This window comes from Pleurodeles waltl, chromosome 7, assembly GCF_031143425.1.
Source record: "Pleurodeles waltl isolate 20211129_DDA chromosome 7, aPleWal1.hap1.20221129, whole genome shotgun sequence".
In the NCBI taxonomy this organism is placed as follows: domain Eukaryota; kingdom Metazoa; phylum Chordata; class Amphibia; order Caudata; family Salamandridae; genus Pleurodeles; species Pleurodeles waltl.
In genome coordinates this window covers 864,921,416-864,944,796 of record NC_090446.1, presented here as the reverse complement: position 1 = coordinate 864,944,796, position 23,381 = coordinate 864,921,416, and the positions used below count along the sequence as shown (strand labels likewise).

General features: G+C 46.2%; 1 protein-coding gene across 2 annotated transcripts in view; it reads right to left on the bottom strand.

Annotated features, from left to right (window-relative positions):
• Window positions 1-12,045: 12,045 nt before the first annotated feature.
• Window positions 12,046-23,381, bottom strand: part of DND1 (DND microRNA-mediated repression inhibitor 1) — a 63,491-nt gene continuing 52,155 nt past the window's right edge. For both annotated transcript variants that reach the window (XM_069199398.1, XM_069199399.1), the window contains one exon: window positions 12,046-13,369. In XM_069199398.1, coding sequence (XP_069055499.1) covers window positions 13,341-13,369 — 29 coding nt within the window. In that variant the 3' untranslated portion in view covers window positions 12,046-13,340. The remainder of the gene's footprint in view (window positions 13,370-23,381) is intronic.

Genomic DNA, 23,381 nt, shown 5'->3' with positions numbered 1-23,381 from the left:
AACACGCCCTTAAATTTAGTATTTAAGGGCTACCCTGAACCCTAGAAAATTAGATTCCTGCAAACTACAAGAAGAAGGACTGCCTAGCTGAAAACCCCTGCAGAGGAAGACCAGAAGACGACAACTGCCTTGGCTCCAGAAACTCACCGGCCTGTCTCCTGCCTTCCAAAGATCCTGCTCCAGCGACGCCTTCCAAAGGGACCAGCGACCTCGACATCCTCTGAGGACTGCCCCTGCTTCGAAAAGACAAGAAACTCCCGAGGACAGCGGACCTGCTCCAAGAACGGCTGCAACTTTGTTTCCAGCAGCCTTGAAAGAACCCTGCAAGCTCCCCGCAAGAAGCGTGAGACTTGCAACACTGCACCCGGCGACCCCGACTCGGCTGGTGGAGATCCAACACCTCAGGAGGGACCCCAGGACTACTCTGATACTGTGAGTACAAACACCTGTCCCCCCTGAGCACCCACAGCGCCGCCTGCAGAGGGAATCCCGAGGCTTCCCCTGACCGCGACTCCTTGAATCCAAAACCCGACGCCTGGGAGAGACCCTGCACCCGCAGCCCCCAGGACCTGAAGGACCGGACTTTCACTGGAGAAGTGACCCCCAGGAGTCCCTCTCCCTTGCCCAAGTGGAGGTTTCCCCGAGGAACCCCCCCCTTGCCTGCCTGCAGCGCTGAAGAGATCCCTAGATCTCCCATAGACTAACACTACAAACCCGACGCTCGTTCTAACACTGCACCCGGCTGCCCCCGCGCCGCTGAGGGTGAAATTCCTGTGTGGGCTTGTGTCCCCCCCGGTGCCCTACAAAACCCCCCTGGTCTGCCCTCCGAAGACGCGGGTACTTACCTGCTGGCAGACTGGAACCGGGGCACCCCCTTCTCCATTGAAGCCTATGTGTTTTGGGCACCACTTTGAACTCTGCACCTGACCGGCCCTGAGCTGCTGGTGTGGTAACTTTGGGGTTGCTCTGAACCCCCAACGGTGGGCTACTTTGGACCAAGAACTAAGCCCTGTAAGTGTCCTACTTACCTGGTTAACCTAACAAATACTTACCTCCCCTAGGAACTGTGAAAATTGCACTAAGTGTCCACTTTTAAAACAGCTATTTGTGAATAACTTGAAAAGTATACATGCAATTTTTATGATTTAAAGTTCCTAAAGTACTTACCTGCAATACCTTTCGAATGAGATATTACATGTAGAATTTGAACCTGTGGTTCTTAAAATAAACTAAGAAAAGATATTTTTCTATACAAAAACCTATTGGCTGGATTTGTCTCTGAGTGTGTGTACCTCATTTATTGTCTATGTGTATGTACAACAAATGCTTAACACTACTCCTTGGATAAGCCTACTGCTCGACCACACTACCACAAAATAGAGCATTAGTATTATCTATTTTTACCACTATTTTACCTCTAAGGGGAACCCTTGGACTCTGTGCATGCTATTCCTTACTTTGAAATAGCACATACAGAGCCAACTTCCTACAGCATGTTTGGCTGTAGACAAAAGAAATGGGGTGTACTTTATGATGTGGTTGCATGATCTCACCACATAATACACTTACCAACCCCCTAGTAGTCAAACCCTCGGACCAAACCAGGGTAGCTGTGGCATTGAGCAGCAAGGCTTACACAGAGGAGCTAGTGTAAAACATTTGAACAGCACCAAAACAACTGAAGAAAAAAAAAAAAAAAAAAATCAACACTCAAGAAATCAGACACCAATTTCTAAAGAGAGGCTGCATTTTTAGAAGACTTGAGACACTAGAATGAAAAAGATCCACCAAGTGTTTCAGCTATAGATTTTACAAGCAATAATAAATCAAAGCAATTTCACTCAACTGCAAACAAGCCTTAGCAATTTCAACAAATTAGAAGTGTTGATGCAGCCGGGTAGAAGTACCTGGGTAGACCAACTCAGGTAGGGAGCTAGTCAGGGGGCCCAGCAAGGTCCTTAGAAACAAATTACCTGCACAGACGTGCAGTCCTCAAGCAGTTCCAGGCACATTATCTGCATTGCAATGTACTACTATGGAATGGTCCTGTTGCAAGGGATGAAGGATGCTGAAGATGCTCTCAGGATGCAACACGGTTGATGGGAGTATTCCTGTAGGTGCTTCCTGATCCATGAGGTCAATAACTATTAGGGTGCCAGCAGCTCTCCAACAGCACTCCCAAGCTCAGCAAAATCAGGAGCAATACTGTGCCCTTGGTCCCTGGTGTACCACAGAGATGGTGATTATGACCAGAGAACTTTGGGCTACCAACTTGCACCAGCAGGCTTCTTAGCTGTTGTGTCCATGTGCTGCAAACAGGAGGCCAACTAGTTAGTCCTTGGAGTCTCTGCTTTGATGGGCTCTGGAGACAGGACACTGCAGATACAGTCCTTGCTTTCACTAGCCACCAGGTGCAGCCTTCTTCAGGGCAGCCTCCCTTTGCTGGTCCCTCAGGCAGCAGGACAGTTCTTCGGTCCTTCTATGTCAGTTGAGATCTGAAATCTTGCTGCAAGAGGTGCCCTTTTATGCCAGGAAAATGACCTCAGAGTAGGATGCGGTTAGTAGCCAATGGGCTACTAGGTTACCTTCCAACTGGTGACTACTTCCTGTGGAATGTGTTATCGGTCTATCCCAGACGAATCATTCTACCCACTCCCAAAATGGTGAGAACCCCTCGGTGTCCAGACCTCCCTAGCCCACCCAGCTACCTCTGGCCTACACACCTCGGAGGAAACCAATTTAGCAACCCTATGCTCCCTATGCCAGCATGTCTGTCAAAACAAGGGGGCAGCCCTCTTCCCTAGTGTGATACATCTGCCCTTCTAAGGTAGCTTTGCCTTTGAAGCCTGCCTTTTGGGTGCTAACACCCAAGTGCCTTCCTGCCGGAGGGACCTCCCTGGCCTGCCATACCTCATTGTTCTTCTTTCTGAAGGTCATTAGCACACCTCTACTGGAGGGCAGAAAGATGTCACGTGCAACAGGCTTCATGTGTGCTTGAGGAGGCACAGGAGTTTTAAAAGGCAACAAGGTGGCAGGTTTGCAAAAGCTGCACAATGCAACACGTTACATTAATTTTGACTTGAGATACAAGTTGATCTTACTATAACAAGTTTAATACCCTGGAGTGCCACTTTGGTCACACCGTTCAGGAGTTAAAACACTGGAGGGGTTGTTGTGGGTTCATTTTAGTGCCTTGCTTGGGCACATTTATTTTAGCCTCAGGCCTGTGCCCTTTTACCCAGTTACATATTTCATTTCATTTATTCTCTTTATTTTATTTTAACATGGCTTGCTCTCAGCAGGGGCGTTTTATTTTCTAACTGGCTGCTTTCTCTACGAAAACATTGTTGTCAGTTCCTTTGCACAACATTTCATCCTGTGCCTCTGCTCAAGACTGAACATGATAGTTTACCTAGTATTGCTGGTCCAAGAGTACAGAGACAACCTTCTAAACCTAGACATATTATCATGCCACGCCTGTTCTCAGAACACGTTTTGTTATAAAAACATTACACAAGCCGAGGGTTAGATGTGAGATTCCAGCCAACAATCTCACAGTGTGTGTGAGCGCCACTTCATCGCAGCTTTGCTGTGCAGCCAACCGAGAGGACTGCAAGACCCCTGCATATTCACCAGGTATGGGGTGGGGCCCCTCCTTGGACTAGCACAGGCAGAAGGGCTAACACTGCTATGCTCTCATGTTAGATGCTAGAACTGTAGGTAGGAATTCTTAGATTTATGGTTATGTCAGGATGCTGGGACTGCTTTACTCAAGTGGTCAAAATCATAACCATATTATGTTTCATCTTCCTAATTGCAGATACCACCTTTTTTTTTACATAGAATGCAGCTGCTTCAAAATAATGTATTGAAACCTATTCTGCATTTCTGTCCGTCTTTGGATGTATGAGACTTGTGCAAATGAGAGAAAGGGGTAAGATTTGTTCTACCACAACTTCCCTATGGAGTCAGAGTGTCATGCATCAGGCTGCCACAAATCACCTTTACTTTCTGGGTTTGGGTGAGGTGCTGTTAGCTAGACAAGAAGTTCAAGCAGACAGCTTCCAGATGGTGTAGTCCTGACCCAGTCACCTACACGCAGTGGTGCTACAGCCAAAGACCAAGCGGGCTTACCTTAGGACTCTTACCATATGATAGGGTCAGCGTGTTATCCTGTATTTGGTAATTGGGCAAACATGGCTTTCAAAAGGATACATCTAGTAATCCACCTGGGCATACCTGTGTTAGTTTACAGGATGACCTTTACAAGGCTGTACAAAGGCAACAAAAAGCGGTTATATTTGACAGACTAACATAGGCCCATATTTATACTTTTTTCCGCAAAACTGTGCTAATGCAGCTTTGCAGCATAAAGTTTAGCGCAGCTTGCGTCATTTCACAATGACAGCCGGTGCTAAACTTGTACTAGCGTCTTTAAAAAAAAAAAAAAAACACTAGCTGTGTGGGGGTGGCGTTAGGGAAGGAGGGGGTTGTGCGTCAGAAAATGACACTAGCCCGGTTAAAGGCCAAAAAAATGCCTCCAACAAAACTAGCACCACTTCCTGGTGCACAACCACCGAAAACATGACTCCTATCTTAGGAAAGACAGGAGTCATGCCCACCACCCCTAATCGCCAGCACAGGGGACAAGTGTCTCCTGGGCATGGCCATTGCACTCTGTGCCATGCAGGGTGCCCCAAGTTAGGGCCCCCCATGGAAAAAAAAATATATATAGCAAAAAAGTTCTTACCTGGGATCGGATTCCCCCATCCTCCAGTGTCCCTCTGGTGGGGTGTTCCTGGGGCTGGGGAAGGGCACCTGTGGACCCATTCCATGGTTAAACAACAGGACCCCTAAAGCGCGGTCTGACCCAGACGTTAAATAATATATTTAGCCCCTCTTCCCACCCGTGTGTCATTTTAGCATGGGGGGATAAATATGGGGCCATGGGGATAGAACCACTTTTTGGATGGGAAAACCTACCTTGCATCTGATTGACACAAGGTAGGTTCACAAATATAAAAAAATGGTGCAAAGTCCTATATTTTGATGTTAGACGTGTCTAACGTCAAAATATAAATATGGAGTTAGGTTTGCACCAAATGTGCGTTAAAAAACAAACAATTAAGCAAATTTGGCGCAAAAGGAGTAAGCTAGAACCGACTCATAAATGTAGGAGGTAGCACATAATGTCCTGTACTGCAGGTGTAAGGGACAGAAATGAACACACCTCTTCCAATTTGGGGGCTGGGGGGGGGGGGGGTTGTGTGCGCGTCGGTGTGTTTTTTTTCTATGCAATCCACATTGACTGCACTAACCTAGTGGCATCTGGGTTTGTGGTGAATATTTAGCCTCAGACAGAAAATCATCTTGAGTTAGCAGACTTGAGTACACAGGGTGAGACCTACAGCATAAACAGCACTGCACTCCACCACTTCCTCTGAATGGAATGCAGTTGACTGATGGGCATCTTAGACAGCCCTTAAGAGTCATAATGTTAAAAGAAAAACTAAACAGAAGGCAGCTATCTTTGCAAGCATGCTCACTGACGCCCTATCCTCCTTTCTACTGGGATTCACTCCCCTACAGTTCCACTTCCACACACTTTTCAACATCAGAGCCTGGCCAGAACGTTTACCTCCCTCAAAGTCAAGTATTCCACAAAACAATGGTTGCTTACCATGAGAAGTAGTTTTACAGCTTGAAGTGTTTTCTGGATTTACATGCTGTGCATTATTCTGCCATCTAGTGGTTAGGCCCAGAACTGTGTCTTGCTCCTTCTTTATTCACTTTTTTTTTTGTGCATAGTTGACAATCATTGGTAAGCCCATCCCTCATGTAACATCAGATGTGCGCAAACAGGTACTGTAGTAGTTTGTCCCACCTGTGCTTCCTCATTTATCTGGATATCTGCATGAGGACGACCATGTTGCACATCTGCAGATGTTGCTGAGGGGTATGTTCGCCAGGAAGGCCACGGCTGCCCTGTTCATCCTTGTGGAGTGCGCCCGAGGTATGAAGGTAAAGAATTCCTAGCTTTCTCATAGCATGTCTCCACTATCCATTGCATGATGGTTGCCTTCATTACAGGTTTGCCCTTGCCTGCTCTTGCAAAGATGACAATGCTGGTTTTCCCTTTCTCAGTGTCTTATACTCTGGCAGGTAGTACTTACGACCAAGGTGTGAAGCGCTCCCTCAGCCTTGGTCTTTGGGTTCTGAAAGGAGACTGGCAGTTGAATGCTGTGGCTGACATGACATTGCAACATAACCTTTGGTAGGAACTGGGGGATTGTCTTTAGAAGCACCTTGTCCTTATGGATCTGCAAGTAGGGTTCTAGGGTGGTGTAGGAAGTTGGCTCTGTATGTACTATTTCAAAGTAAGAAATAGTGTGCACAGAGTCCAAGGGTTCCCCTTAGAGGTAAGATAGTGTCAAAAAGAGAATTATAATGCTCTATTTAGTGGTAGTGTGGTCGAGCAGTAGGCTTATCAGAGGGTAGTGTTAAGCATTTGTTGTACACACACAGGCAATAAATGAGGAACACACACTCAAAGACTTACTCCAGGCCAATAGGTTTTTAAATAGATAAATATTCTTAATTTATTTTAGAACCACAAGATTCAGAATTCAAGCAGGTACATACATTGTAAGGTACTTGGCATAGGTAAATATGGAACTTTGAAGAAACACAGTAAGGTACATAGTTTTGGCAAAACAAGTCAATAAGCTATTTTAAAAGTGAACAGTCCAAAAATAACAGTTCCTGGGGGAGGTAAGTACAGGTTTGGCAGGTAAGTAAAGCACTTACAAGCTCAGTCACCAGGGAATAGGCAGTCCACTGTTGGGGGTTCAAGTCAACCCAAAACATCCAGCCTCAGCAACACGGGGACAGTCAGGTGCATAGGTCAGAGGGGCTCAAATAACACAGGCGCCTATGGAGGCTAGGGGTACTCCGGTTCCAGTCTGCTAGCGTCCTCGGGGAGCTGGTGGGGGGGGGGGGAGGGGGGGGGGGGGGGGGGAGCTGGGGATTGTTTCACAAACAGGCACACAAAATACCCCCTCAGAGACACAGGGGCGGCCAGGTGCAGTGTGCAAAGTAGGAGTCGGATTGTATATAGAAATCAATGGAGAGACCCGGGGGGGGGGGGGGTCACTCTGGCGATGCAAGCAGGGCACAGGAGGGGCGTCTCGGGCCAGCCACCGACTGGGCAGCGATAAGGGCCTCCTGCTGGTCAATCCTGCACCAACTCAGGGCCCCCCCCCCCCCGATCCCTGCTCTGGCCTGAAACTGGACAATGGAAAGGGGAGTTACCACTCCCCTATCCATAACCAACCTAGGGGTGGTGTCCAGAGCACCTCTAGGTGGCCACTTGATTCTGCCATCTTGAATCTAAGGTAAGTAGAGGCCTCTGGGAGCATCTGAATGGCCAGGGCAAGCAGGTGACATCACAGCCCACTCCCGATAGGTGGTCACCCTGCTAGATGGCTAATCCCCCCTTCCTGGGCTATTTATGGCATCCCTCCCTGGTGGGTCTTCAGATTCAACATGCAAGATTCCAGCTCGACTCCTCTGCAACCTTTACTTTATCTTCTGGCCCCTGTGATTGCAACTGGACCCTCCTGGAACAGACAATCTGCAACTCCAGCGACGACTCCGTTCTGCAACATTGTTTTCTTCAGCTCCTTCCAGCAACTGCGTCATTTCCCTGGCTGTGCATCCTCTAAAGGCGACGAGTCCTCAGCCTAAACAAGAAGAAGGAATCTCCCTTGGAGTGTAGGAGTCACTCCCCTGCATCCGCAGGCACCAACTGCAACAATGTCAGACTGTGTGGATCTTCTCTCCTGCAACACAGGTGGTGGTCTGGAGTGGTCCCCTCCATCCCCTGTACCAGGTGTCCAACTTGAGAGACCGTGAGCCCTTGCCTCTCCCTGCAGGTCAGTACCCCTGTGCAGATCAGTACCCCTGTGCAGATCAGTACCCCTTGCAGCTACCAAGGCTTGCTTGTTCCTCCTCCAAGGGCTCTTCAGACTGTGTAACCCAGGCCTCCAACACTCTTCCCTGCAAAGCACAGTCTCCTGCCTGCAGCTCCAGCAACTCCTCTCCAGATGTACTTAGTGGGCCTCACTGCAACTTCTGTGCCTGCGAGTTTCCTGTGGGGGCTGCATCCTCGTCTTCAGACTTCACTGCTGAGGGTCACCTGGAACTCCCCTCCTTCGGTTGAGTCCCCCTGGACGTTGCTGGTCCCTGGCCGCTCTGCAACTCTTAATCTACAACTTTTGCCTTTGCCAAGGCTTGTTGGTGGTTTTCCAATACCACGGACTGACTGCAACTCTTCTTTCATCGTGGGACATCATCTGCATCACTTCTGGAACTCTTCTCCTGCTCCAATGCTGCATAGCAGAGTCCTGGCCTTCACAGTCGACCTGCTCCTGCATCTCTAGAAGGGTGTGTAGTGGCTCCTGACCCAATCAGACATTCCAACTGGACAGCGTCCTCTTCATTTGCAGGTCCTCTTCTGTCTGGATCCATCCTCTGTTTCTTCAAGTCTTGCTTGTGTAGTGCACAGTCCAATTACAAAAGTTTCTCTGTGGGTTTGGGAAAGAAAAGTCAGGTCCTTACCTCTTCTCTCCTGGTTGCTTTTTGGAGGGGTGGGGGAAGAAGAGCACTCTGGTACTGGCCTTTTGGGGTTCCTAGTTCCTCCAGCACCCCTCTAACAGATTCCACATACCTGGGACGGGGTCCAATTTTCGCATTCCATTTTTTTAGGATACGGTTTTATCTCCCCCTAGGGTCTCTATTGTTTACTGGTACTTCATTGTTTTCTATTGCTTTCTATGCCTATTCTTGATTACTTAAGTGTATAGAATAGTGCGTTGACTCACCTTCTAGTAGAATATTGCCTATACTGTATTTTAGTATTTGTGTTACTAAAATAAAGTACCTTTATTTTGAAACACTATGTGGTTCTTTAATGTGTTTAAGTGCTGTGTGACTAAGTGGTATTGCATGAGCTTTGTACGTCTCCTAGATAAGTCTTGGCTGCTCATCCACAGCTATCTCCAGAAAGCGTAGCTTCCTAGACACGGTCCACACCTCACTAATAGGGGATACCTGGTATAGGGTGATAACACCATAGGTGCTCACCACACACCAGACTAGCTTCCTACAGTCCCCTTGAAGGATTTGGGGAATATCCCCAAACCCAAAATGTTTCTATTTTTATGAATTTGTTTAGAAAACGTAAATCTAGTATAGTAACAATGTCTTGTATGGCCCTGGTACTAGAAAGTAGGCTGAGTAGACTCCCCGATTTCTCTCCTTGGAGGGTACTACTACTGCTGATTATTTTTGTAACCGTTCCTTCACTTCCTTTTGTAGCCATGTCATTTATTCTTCTATGTGTGTTCTTTGTCTTGGGTAACGAGTTGGTGGATGTTTCTCCAACTCTACAGTATCCGTGTTGTATTTTACCAAGCACCCACTTGTCTGAGATCTTCTCCCTACACTCCTGGAAGACGTTTCAGATTCTCCCCCACAACTGGTGGTGCATGTGGGTGGGTGTTTTAATTTTAACGGTCACTTCAATGGGGTTGACGTTCCTCTTCATAGCTGGCTTCTCCCTCTAGGTCGTCCCTGAAAGGACTGCCTTATTGCAGTTTAAAATTGTCACTGTTGTGACACAGGCTGTGTGTCTGACTTGTAGTTTGGAAGCCCTGCTGTGGTGTCCCCCGCATGGAAAACTCACCCTATAGGTCTCCTGGTTGAATGCATTCCCCTTCTTGTCTGGCCTCTGAATTAAGTTCGCCCATAGTCCTTGCTGTGTTTGCAAAAAATTAAAAAAAAAAAAAAAAAGCTGTGTATTGTCTGCAGCCTTTCCCTATCAAAGGGGCTATTGACAATGTTGGCCTGTACTTCACTCTAAGTATTATATGTAAAACCTTGATGAAATCTCAAAGTTGTTCCTGTCATCTGTCTTGTGCTGTCTGCTGCATCTAGAACGGATTTGAGGCAAATAATTTGACAATACCTCTTCCTCCTCCTGCTAATAATTTTGCCTTTTTTTTATACTGTTCAGGTAGGTACTTCATAAGCTCAGCCATTTCTTCCCAGTTCTGATGGGTATTCCTATTGAGTAGTGTCAGGTTTGCTGTCATTCACTGTGTAGTAGCTCCTCTTTTAAAGTTGCACCATGTCAATTCTCTTGCTTTCCCCGTCTACTGGGGAGCTAGAGGTGGTAGGAATATGTACCCTCTTCCTGGTTGTGGCCACAAGTATTTAATCAGTCTCTACATTTGCTTGCATGTATGGTGGATCGTGAGTTTATATTTGAGTTTACATTTTTCTCCACCAATCTTGGATTAACTGCTCTACAGTTAACTGGCTCCTTAAGAGCCTCTCTTCCCTGGTCCACGATTCTTGGTAGCATAGCGAGGTATCATTACTTCAATCTGTAATGATACCAGGGTTTTAAACAGGAAGCAAGTCTTCGCCTTTTCTTTCTCCATCCAGACCCCATACTTGTCTGTTTTTTTTAAGAGCTGATTGCCCATAGATCATTTTGGGATGATGGTCTTGAAAGGTTTTGTATGTCAATGGCTTCTTCGGGGGGTTGGGGGGGGGGGGGGGGGGGGGGGAAAGAAGAGTCTGCCTTGAGATCCTGCTATTGATCTTGGACGCCTTCATATTCTTTCGATATCTTGATGGAAACTGTGCCTGTGTCCTCTTCCTAGCAGATCTCTTTCTGCCTCCTCCTGAGGCTCAGGCATAAACTGTGGTTCGAGTTACCTTGTGAATGTCCCCTCTCTTGACATTTACATTAAAGGGTTCAGTCGAACCTTAAAAGCCTGAATGGCGGCATTAAATTCCTTCTTTTCTTGAAGTATCGCCACCACTTCAGCTTCAAGTCTTCTTTTCTTGTGCTTTTAGAGAGCAAGTTCTTAAACGTTGAGAATTTGGTGAATTCTCTTGACAGATGCTTCAGATGCTGTTGTAGCTGTCTTTTTCTCTGTCTCGTTGTCACAACTTCGATCACCCCTCAACTTCAAAGATTATTTTTTGGGGGGCATTGTTGCACCTGCAGGGTCCTTCGACTGGGATCTGAGGAAGGAGGTGGGGTGCTTCTCTGCTTTTTTCTTGCTGGCTGTTGGCTAGATCTTAGGTGCCAACGCAGACTAACTATCTATAGTCCGTTTTTAACTTGCACCACCACCATCTTTTTTATTACCTGTGTTTCTCTCCATCTCCTTTGGTCTTTTTATGTTCCTTTATGATGTTGGTCGATGACGTCTAACTTCCTCTTCCTGGGCGGCATGATCTTCTTTCTCACTCGACAACCCCAATTCTCAAAGTAAAGCGGTATCCTTCTGACCCTGCATGGCCTAGTGTGCCTCTGTTTTTTGAGTCTTGAATGACTGCCTTGAAATCTGCACAGGCCTCGCAGGAATTCTAGTTGTGCTTGAACAGCAAATTAAAATTACACACCTGGTGGATGTCTCAGTGCAAACTTGAGATGGGACGGAGGGCAGACATGTTCTCCATCTATGACCTTCCCTTCCCCTCCAGTTCAAGCATTCTCAGTTTTCCCTTATTAATAAGGATAAAAAACAACTACTTTGTGTCGACAATCTGATCTTCACAGTAGTTGAACTTTTTTTTCCCTAGTCGTTCAACGAAAAACCGCCTTTCTTTAACCCTCTTCAGGCTTGGAGACCCCCCTCGATGCTACCAGAGAACGGTGGAAAAAAATGAATCTGAAGATACCGAACAAGAAGAAAGCTTCCAGGGAGGACATATGACATCCCAGGAGGATTGTCCCCAAGCACCAAATGGTAGAGGTCGTTTATGCCAACACCCCTTAAAAACCCCAAAAAACCTAACAATTTAACATTATGGACCCAACCACTGGATGACTGAATAATGCACAGATTTGAATCCAGAAAAGATTCATGCTACAAAGCACACATACGCCCCATACAAAAGCCCCACCAGCAATCAGGTGTGGTGTGAACACATTAAGTAAAGCAGGGAGGACACTTCGTTTTTAATGGAACTTTTATTGAAAAGCATCTTACATAAACATGTTTGATGAATCCTATAGAACGTAATCTGAAAGCACCAATGTCAATAAAATGTGTTATTCTGATAACGGCCAATATCATTTTTTGTATAAAAAAGCATTATAATATGTTGTCATTCATTCCACATTAAAACTGACTGAACACATGATTGAAACTCGGAAGTAGTGGAGTGGATAGATTTTCCTTTACTGTACGGGCTAGTCTAACTTGAGATCTATGAAACATGATTCAATCCATACCACTCCTTCATTTGGCAAATGAAAAATAGTGAAACTATTCCTTCAACCTAGTCTTAAAGGCAATGTTTTGCAGCATGAATTAAAACAAAATCCACAGTATGATCTCAAAATGTGTTTTCAATGACTAATGTGTGATCAAGACACCGTCCTTGGTTGGTCCTGCCTCTGGTTAAGCAAGCAGTAACAAAATGCTTAAATCAACCAATAATTAAATCCATTTACTACTTATCAAGCCATTCCAAGGATTGAGTCCATATGCATGCTTAAAACAAGTGTTCCCCTCCTAAAACATGCGATCCTCAGTACATAATATCTAGATTGAGCACAGATATTGCTGAAATAAGACATTTAGAAATCAGTAGTTGCATCACAACTGCAAGATTCTGTATATTAAATTGTAAGTTGTCCCACAAAAAATGTGCAAGTGATCTGCTTTTTCCATAGAACCCTCAATACATCCCAGATGCCACTACCATTCATGCCCCTAATAGATGCTTTCATTGTAAGGTATACCTATTTCAACCACAAAAATACAAATGAGAGCATACTCTTCTCCCATTGTGATACAAAGTGTACAAAGATTTCCCCTACTAAAATCCAAAATGAGCCCTGTTGGCAAGAAGATCGAAACTAACCTGCGCTGCAACTTTGCTCAACAGCGTACAGGTGTTACTACACTTAAATTTCTGGAAGTAAATAAAATAAATATGCCTTTTCTTCAATCAGCCTTTCACAGCTTACAATATACAAAGATGAGTTTCCACTGGGCTATTGGAGAAAATTTAAGGCAACAGTTAAAACGTAAACATTCACTAATTCACCACCCACAAAAACTGTCTGCCATCAGTGACAAGAGAACCATTGTAACACAAGTAATATAAAGTGCACATAAATAAACTTTCCAGTGACAACACAAAAACTACAAAGTAAACAAGATGATTATCAAACAAAACATCAAGTGCAAAACTGATTAACAGTGCAGGTGAATTTTCACAGCGGTCCTTACTAGATCCTTTTGAGGTCGTTACTTGTCAAAACTTAAAGCAGAGCATCCTAAAAGCAGAGAAAAAAAAATTAGTCTAGATATGTATTCATGAAGGTAAGCCAACCTTATACTTTTGATTTTTCCTGCATTTAATAATCACTACTGGCGAGAAATGTATATGGCTACACTTTTACCCTCATGGCCGTTCTAGCCGAAACAGTCCTGCGCCTGCTGCGGAATAATCCAGAATTGTTAAGGAAATGAGGCTAAACCTGGGCAATCATTGAGGCATCCATTTTCCCTGTGCCCCCCATTAACCACTAACCCAACAGGCTCCTCTCCCCACACCAAATGAGTACCATTAAACAAAACAGTGGCCTAAAGAGTAAGTTTAACTTGACTAGGTATTAACAGATTTTGCTTGGTAGAACGGATCATCAGCTTTCACCTATGCAAATACAGCAGACTTGCGCACTGTTAATTGTAAAATTAGTAACCCCACCTTCCCTAAAGAGGTGAACTATGCAAAGTGGATGAAGCAAATGTAAAAATGACTTCTCCACTCACATGTATACAAATTGTTTAGTAATTGGTGTCACAGAATAAACTGGTTGTTTGTAAGAACAGTCTTGGAGCTCCTCCAAATTCACATGGTCTGTATTTTTCTACCAGTTATTGGTTGGGTCTGGCCAACATATTGAACTGAAACTTTCTTGTGGGTGTTGACCAACAGAGGTGTCAAAATAACGTCACTATGAAACAGCATACAACCACAATGCCTCAGTAAGTAGTTTCCATCTTCAATTTATTTCCCTCTTTTTTTGAAAGAGTACATTCATGAGGTATTAATTATCACATGAAGTGTGGGCAGATGCAAACCAATATGGCCAGGGTTGGACTACCCCTTCTTTTTATTGTTTATTTGGATACAGGTATTTTCCCTTATTTTAGAGAGTTACACAAAGAATTTCTCAGTTTGTCTTCATGCTTTTTTTCTCTAAAGCATTAAGCCCTTGCAACATTTAGTGGGAGAGCCCTTTCAGCATGCGACATTGAAAGAATATAGGTAGGTGGACCGCTTGGTTTATATAAAAATGAGAGGTTACTTTGGATATAAAATTCAATATTTCTTTATAACCTTGTTATATATCTGTGTATGATGCCTGACTTGTACTTTAATCGTGTGTACTTTGTGAAGGGAAGTGATTGCTATGGGAAAGTTACTGTTGGCATGGTTACCCCCTTTTTTGTCTGTCAGTAGGCTTTGACCGTTTTCACTGGGATCCTGCTAACTAGGACCCAAGTGATTGTGCTCTCTCCCTCCAAATTTGGTTGCACAGGATTTTACACATGCCACAGTTGGCATACTGGTGCCCCCATATAAGTCCCTAGTATATGGTACTCTTAGAACCTGTATAATGAACATGAGGAACATTGTGGGATTGTGAAGACCAAACAAAGAGTGAAGTGCTATTGGTGGCCTATTGATGTGTACGGACAAAAATGGTCATGAATTGTATTGTTTGCGCCAATTCAGACAAAACTTTGAAACCTACGATGTGTGAGCCTGTAGTTCCAGAAAAACCTTGGCATACAGTTGCCATAGATATTATGGGACCTAGGTACTCCCAAGATATGTTATTGCTATCATTAATGTGTTCTCGAGGTGGCCTGTTATCAAAGTTGTTGATAAATCCCAGAGAAGTATTGCAATTTATTGATAAGACCTTAATCAATTAAGGGTTGCCGGTACAAATTAGTGACAATGGAGTGCAATTTTTATCTAAACCGGCTGCGAATTATTTTGAGAGAATCGGAGAGAAGCACAGAACTACTTCCTTATATATTCCTAGTGATAACTGCATGATTTAAGGTTTAACCCCTTCCCCGCCACGGACGTAATGGTTACGTCCATGGCAGCGCCCGTGTGGCGCCATGGACGTAACCATTACGTCCAGGGACTGGCAGTCGGGGGAAGCGCTAGCGCTTCCCCCGAGGGCCGCCCCCCCAACACCCCCAGGCCAGGACTGAAAGGGGAATCCCTTCCCCTTTCACGCCCGCCCCCCCCATGACGTCAGCGCGCGATCGTGCGCTGATTTCATGGAAAGGGGGAATGGCGCGCTGGAAGCCATTTGCTTCCAGCGCGTCAAGGGAGAAGGTGAGTATTTCACCTTCCTGCGGGGTGGGGGTGCTCTCAGAGAGGCATCGAGGGAAAGGAAAGGGTTTTCCTTTCCCTCTATGTCTCTTTGAGCATTCCTGCTGCCCGATTGCGATGCGATCGGGCAGCAGGAATGCCCACTAGACACCAGGGATTTCTGTATGTGTGTGTGTGAATATTAGTGTAGGGGAGCGACCCCTTGGGCAAGGGTCGCTCCCCTTTGGGGGCACATGCATTTTACGTCGTTTCTGCCCCCCCGGGGGCAGATTGGCCCTATTTTTAGGCCGATCTGCCCCCAAGGGGGGCAGAAAGCCACTAGACACCAGGGATTTTATTGTTGCTTTGTATTTTTTGTGTTGGGGGGCGGCCCCTTGGGCAAGGGTCGCTCCCCTTTGGGGGCACATGTATTTTACGTCGTTTCTGCCCCCCCTGGGGGCAGATTGGCCCTATTTTTAGGCCGATCTGCCCCCAAGGGGGGCAGAAAGCCACTAGACACCAGGGATTTTATTGTTGATTTGTATTTTTTGTATTGGGGGGCGGCCCCTTGGGCAAGGGTCGCTCCCCTTTGGGGGCAAATGTATTTTACGTCGTTTCTGCCCCCCCTGGGGGCAGATTGGCCCTATTTTTAGGCCGATCTGCCCCCAAGGGGGGCAGAAAGCCACTAGACACCAGGGATTTTATTGTTGATGTGTATTTTTTGTGTTGGGGGGCGGCCCCTTGGGCAAGGGTCGCCCCCAGGGGCCCTCATGTATTTTTGGGCAGTTCTGCCCCCCTTGGGGGCAGAGAGGCCTATTTTTTTTAGGCCTTTCTGCCCCCAAGGGGGGCAGAATCCCAATAGCGCCAGAAATAGTATGTATGTATGTGTGCTTTGTGTTGGGGGGTGGCCCCTTGGGCAAGGGTCGCTCCCCCCAGGGGCGCAATGTATTTATTGTCGTTTCTGCCCCCCTTGGGGGCAGATTGGCCCTATTTTTAGGCCGATCTGCCCCCAAGGGGGGCAGAAAGCCACTAGACACCAGGGATTTTATTGTTGATTTTTATTTTTTGTGTTGGGGGGTGGCCCCTTGGGCAAGGGTCGCCCCCAGGGGCCCACATGTATTTTTGGGCAGTTCTGCCCCCCTAGGGGGCAGATATGCCTATTTTTTTTAGGCCTTTCTGTCCCCAAGGGGGGCAGAATCCCCATAGCGCCAGGGATACTATGTATGTGTGTGTGTGCTTTGTGTGGGGGTGTGGCACCTTGGGCAAGGGTCGCCCCCCCCCAAAGGGTGCAATGTAATCTGGGCGATTTCTGCCCCCTCCCCTTGGGGGTAGATTGGCCTATTTTTTTTTAGGCCCATCTTCCCCCAAGCAGAGAAGACTAGACACGGGAAAATGAAAAAATGGTTAGTGGCGGAGTGTTTGTCAACTGGCGAAGTATTTACTTTTATGATAATAACAGTTTTTCTCCTTTTTGTTTTAGTTCAAAGCTTTTGCTGACTTTGCTGTGGCTTGTTGCAGTTTTGGCAGTAGTTGTCCTGCGGTTTGCGTAGTTGCATGTTTTAGGTAAGTAATGAAAATGTCACTTACCCAGTGTACATCTGTTCGTGGCATCAGTCGCAGTAGATTCGCATGTTCTGCAATAGCTCGCCATCTGGTGTTGGGCCGGAGTGTTACAAGTTGTTTTTCTTCGAAGAAGTCTTTCGAGTCACGGGACCGAGTGACTCCTCCTTTTGTCTCCATTGCGCATGGGCGTCGACTCTATCCTCGATTGTTTTTCCCCGCAGAGGGTGAGGTAGGAGTTGAATTGTAGTAATAGTGCCCATGCAATGGAGTGACTAAGTATGCACCTATTTAAGGTTGAGATGATACATATATAATTAATTGAAGGTAACTTCCAAACTGCTACAGGCTCCCGGGGAGGCGGGTGGGCACATGCGAATCTACTGCGACTGATGCCACGAACAGATGTACACTGGGTAAGTGACATTTTCAGTTCAATGGCATCTGTCGCTGTAGATACGCATGTTCTGCATAGACTAGTAAGCAGTTATTTCCCCAAAAGCGGTGGATCAGCCGGTAGGAGTGGAAGTAGTCTGAAATAATGTTCTTAATACAGCTTGCCCTACTGTGGCTTGTTGTGCGGATAACACGTCTACACAGTAGTGCTTGGTGAATGTGTGAGGCGTAGACCATGTGGCTGCCTTACATATTTCATGCATTGGGATGTTTCCTAGAAAGGCCATGGTAGCACCTTTCTTTCTGGTTGAGTGTGCCCTTGGTGTAATGGGCAGCTGTCGTTTAGCTTTAAGGTAGCAGATTTGGATGCATTTAACTATCCATCTGGCTATACCTTGTTTTGAAATTGGGTTTCCTGCATGAGGTTTTTGAAATGCAATAAAGAGTTGTTTAGTCTTTCTGATGTTTTTTGTTCTGTCAATGTAATACATCAATGCTCTTTTGACATCTAATGTATGTAGTGCCCTTTCAGCTACGGTATCTGGCTGTGGAAAGAACACTGGAAGTTCCACTGTTTGATTTAGATGGAACGGTGAAATAACCTTTGGCAAAAATTTAGGATTGGTCCTTAGGACGACTTTATTTTTGTGTAGTTGTATAAAAGGTTCCTGTATTGTAAACGCCTGAATCTCGCTTACTCTTCTTAGGGAAGTAATGGCGATGAGAAATGCCACCTTCCAGGTTAGGAATTGTATTTCGCAGGAGTGCATGGGTTCAAAAGGTGGACCCATAAGTCTAGTTAGGACAACATTTAGGTTCCATGAAGGAACAGGTAGTGTTCTTGGTGGTATAATTCTCCTAAGGCCCTCCATGAATGCTTTAATGACTGGTATCTTATATAGGGAAGTTGAATAGGTAGTCTGCAGGTATGCAGATATTGCTGCAAGGTGTATTTTAATGGAAGAGAAAGCTAGGTTAGATTTTTGTAAGTGAAGCAAGTAACCCACTACATGTTCTGGAGTTGTGTGTAATGGTTGTATTTGATTAATATGGCAGTAGCAAACAAACCTCTTCCATTTACTTGCATAACAGTGCCTGGTGGATGGCCTTCTGGCTTGTTTTATGACTTCCATACATTCTTGGGTAAGTTGTAAGTGCCCGAATTCTAGGATTTCAGGAGCCAGATTGCTAGATTCAGCGATGCTGGATCTGGGTGTCTGATCTTTTGGTTGTGCTGTGTCAACAGATCTGGCCTGTTGGGCAATTTGATGCAGGGTACCACTGATAGGTCTAGCAGCGTTGTGTACCAGGGTTGCCTTGCCCAAGTTGGTGCTATCAATATGAGTTTGAGTTTGCTTTGACTGAGTTTGTTTACCAGGTAAGGAAGGAGAGGGAGAGGAGGAAAAGCGTAAGCAAATATCCCTGACCAGTTCATCCATAGGGCATTGCCTTGGGATTGTGTGTGTGGGTATCTGGATGCGAAGTTTTGGCATTTTGCGTTCTCCCTTGTCGCAAACAAGTCTATCTGAGGTGTTCCCCAGAGTTTGAAATAAGTGTTCAGAATTTGGGGGTGAATTTCCCATTCGTGGACCTGTTGATGATCTCGTGAGAGATTGTCTGCGAGTTGATTTTGGATCCCTGGTATAAACTGTGCTATTAGGCGAATTTGGTTGTGAATTGCCCAATGCCAAATTTTTTGTGCTAGCAGGCTTAACTGCGTGGAGTGCGTCCCCCCCTGCTTGTTTAGATAATACATTGTCGTCATGTTGTCTGTTTTGACGAGAATGTATTTGTGAACTATTATTGGTTGGAAAGCTTTTAGTGCTTGAAAAACTGCTAGAAGTTCTAGGTGATTGATATGCAGTTTTGTTTGATGTACGTTCCATTGTCCTTGTATGCTGTGTTGATCGAGGTGTGCTCCCCACCCTGTCATGGAAGCATCTGTTGTTATTACGTATTGTGGCACTGGGTCTTGGAAAGGCCGCCCCTTGTTTAAATTTATGTTGTTCCACCACAGAAGCGAGAGGAAAGTTTGGCGGTCTATTAACACCAGATCTAGAAGGTGACCCTGTGCTTGAGACCACTGTGATGCTAGGCATTGTTGTAAGGGCCTCATGTGCAGTCTTGCGTTTGGGACAATGGCTATGCATGAAGACATCATGCCTAGGAGTTGTAATACCATCTTTGCCTGTATCTTTTGTGTTGGATACATGCGTTGTATGATGGTGTTGAAATTTAGAATTCTTTGTGGACTTGGAGTGGCTACTCCCTTCGATGTGTCTATTATGGCTCCTAGGTATTGTTGTACCTTGCGCGGCAGAATGTTGGATTTTGTAAAGTTGACGGTGAACCCGAGTTTGAAGAGGGTTTGTATGATCTGATTTGTGTGATTTGAGCACTGTATGAACGAATGGGCCTTGATTAGCCAGTCGTCCAAATATGGGAACACATGTATTTGCTGCCTTCTTATGTGTGCAGCGACTACCGCTAGACATTTGGTAAAGACTCTTGGTGCGGTTGTTAATCCGAAAGGCAGTACCTTGAATTGGTAATGTATTCCTTTGAATACAAACCTTAGGTATTTCCTGTGCGATGGGTGTATTGGTATATGGAAATAAGCATCCTTGAGGTCTAAAGTTGCCATGTAGTCGTGTAGTTTTAGCAATGGCAATACTTCTTGTAGTGTGACCATGTGGAAGTGGTCTGATTTGATGAAAGTGTTCACTACTCTGAGGTCTAGGATTGGTCTCAGCGTTTTGTCCTTCTTTGGTATCAGAAAGTACAGTGAGTAAACCCCTGTGTTTATTTGTGTGTTTGGCACTAATTCGATTGCATTCTTTTGCAATAGTGCCTGCACTTCTATCTCCAGGAGATTGGAATGGTGCGTTGTTAAATTTTGTGCTTTTGGTGGTATGTTTGGAGGGAATTGTAGAAATTCTATGCAATAACCATGTTGGATAATTGCTAGAACCCAAGTGTCTGTAGTGATTTTCTCCCATGCTTTGTAATAATGACCTATTCTTCCCCCCACTGGTGTTGTGTGGAGGGGGTGAGTGACATGTGAGTCACTGTTTAGTAGTAGGGGTTTTTGGGCTTTGAAATCTTCCTCTATTTCTAGGGAATTGCCCTCCTCTATATTGTCCCCGAAAACCTCCTCTATACTGTCCCTGGTAACTGGACGGTGTGGCTTGTGAGGTGCTGGCTTGTGTGCTTTGACCCCGAAACCCCCCTCGAAAGGGCGTTTTACGGAATGTGCTGTAATTCCCTCTGCTCTGCGGGGAGTAGAGTGCGCCCGTGGCTTTGGCAGTGTCCGTATCTTTTTTGAGTTTCTCAATCGCTGTGTCCACTTCTGGACCGAACAGTTCTTTTTCATTAAAAGGCATATTGAGAACTGCTTGTTGAATCTCTGGTTTAAATCCAGACGTTCGGAGCCATGCATGCCTTCTGATAGTTACAGATGTATTAATTGTCCGTGCAGCTGTATCTGCAGCGTCCATGGAGGAGCGTATCTGGTTGTTGGAGATGGCCTGTCCCTCCTCAACCACTTGTTTTGCCCTATTTTCTAAGTCCTTGGGCAGATGTTCAATGAGATGTTGCATCTCGTCCCAGTGGGCTCCGTCATAGCGCGCAAGTAGTGCCTGGGAGTTCGCGATGCGCCACTGGTTTGCAGCTTGTGCTGCGACTCTTTTACCAGCTGCATCGAACTTGCGGCTTTCTTTATCTGGGGGTGGTGCATCTCCAGATGTGTGAGAGTTGGCCCTTTTCCTAGCTGCTCCTACAACGACAGTCTGGTGGCAGCTGTGTAGTGATGAAAACCGGGTCCGTAGGAGGCGGCTTATACTTTTTTTCCCACTCTTGGTGTGATTGCCCTACTTTTAACCGGCTCCTTAAAGATGTCTTTTGCGTGCCGGAGCATACCAGGGAGCATAGGCAGGCTTTGGTATGAGCTGTGGGTGGAGGAGAGTGTGTTGAATAAGAAATCATCCTCGACCTGTTCTGAGTGGAGGCTTACGTGGTGAAATTGTGCTGCTCTAGCCACCACTTGAGAGTACGCGGTGCTGTCTTCTGGTGGAGATGGCTTTGTAGGGTATGTCTCCGGACTGTTATCTGACACTGGGGCGTCGTATTGGTCCCATGCGTCCTGATCTTGGTCACCCTGGCTCATGGTGGTGTGAGCTGGGGAGTGTGATGGAGTTTGTGCTGGTGAAACGTTAATCACGGGCGGAGGAGAGGGTGGTGGTGTAACTCTTTTCACCACTTTTGGTTGTGGTGTTTGTTCCGTCTGGAACTCCAACCTTCTCTTTCTCCTAATGGGGGGGAAGGGTGCTTATTTTTCCTGTCCCCTGCTGAATGAAGATACGCTTTTGCGTATGGTCCACATCAGTTGCTTGTAGCTCTTCCTCAAACCTATGCTTCTGCATTTGGGAGGTTAGCGAGTGCTCTTCTGTATAAGAGCCTGAAGCTGGGTCGCTTGCAGTTTGTTTCGGCATCAAAACTTTGTCTGCGTGTTTTTTCGGGTCCGAGGTGACTTTTTTCCTTTTCGGGGCCGAAACCTCTCGGCGTCGATCTGTTTCGGTGCCGCTGTCTCGGCGTCGAGCCGTGTCCACACCGGCATCTCGGTGTCGAGGCTTGTCTCCAGCACTTTCTCGGTCCCGAGAAGGCTGCGTGCCGGTGTCTCGACCGGAGTCGGACGATCTCGGCACTGTTTGGGCCTTTTTCGGTGCCGACGGTCGGTCACCGAATTTATGGGTGGAGCCATGGCCGGATGGCAGTGGCGTCCCCTGGGCCTTGTAAATGTGTCTCTGTGTGGTTTTCGACGTCTTACTCACGGTTTGTGTATCGTCGAATCCTTCGGAGTCAGAGTCTTGGATCGAGAAGGTACCTTCCTCTTCCTGTTCCTCGAACTCCCGTTGGGCTGTCGGTGCGGACGCCATCTGAAGTCTTCTGGCTCGACGGTCTCGGAGTGTTTTTCGGGACCGGAACGCACTACAGGCCTCGCAGGTGTCTTCGCTGTGCTCAGGTGACAGGCACAGGTTGCAGACCAAGTGTTGGTCTGTGTAGGGGTATTTATTGTGGCATTTGGGGCAGAAACGGAACGGGGTCCGTTCCATCGGCGTTCTTCAGCACGCGGTCGGGCCGACCAGGCCCCGACGGAGGATCGAAAAACTACCCCGAAGGGCACCGGAGCTCTTCGATCTTCGATGCGGTGTTGAATCTAAGTACGCCGATCCCGAACGCAACAATACCGACGAAAATCTTCCGAAATTAGCTAATTTTCCGTTCCGAAACTCGGAGCGACAGGAACACGTCCGAACCCGATGGCGGAAAAAAAACAATCGAGGATAGAGTCGACGCCCATGCGCAATGGAGACAAAAGGAGGAGTCACTCGGTCCCGTGACTCGAAAGACTTCTTCGAAGAAAAACAACTTGTAACACTCCGGCCCAACACCAGATGGCGAGCTATTGCAGAACATGCGTATCTACAGCGACAGATGCCATCGAACATAAATTTACTCCAAGTGAGTATTGTTGCAATGCATGAATGACATGTTTGTAGGTGGTGTACTGAATGCAGGATTGTGTGTGAAATTGTCCTTAGAGTTATGCACAATGATTATTGTGTTGTCTTATGTCTAATTTGCTTTTTTTTTTTCTCTTTTTAGTGGGATATCGTTGGTGATTGCTGTGGCTGTGCAGAGTAGTTGCTGGTGAGTCAAGCTTTTTCAGGCAAGTGAGCAGTATAGTTTTTGAGTTTATAATTCTTAGTGATAAACCTATACTTTGTTACTTATCTTACACAGTGCTGGTTGTTGGTGGTGTATTTGTCCAGTTAATTTTAGTAGGAAGGATCATGGCCAGCCGTAGGATGACCGCTCAGCAGGTTGTTAGTGTGCTTTTTGAGTCATCTTCTGACCATGAATATGAGACTGACTCTGCATCTGAGGCAGAGGAGGAAGTGCAGGATTCTGGAAGTGAATTTTCTGTCAGA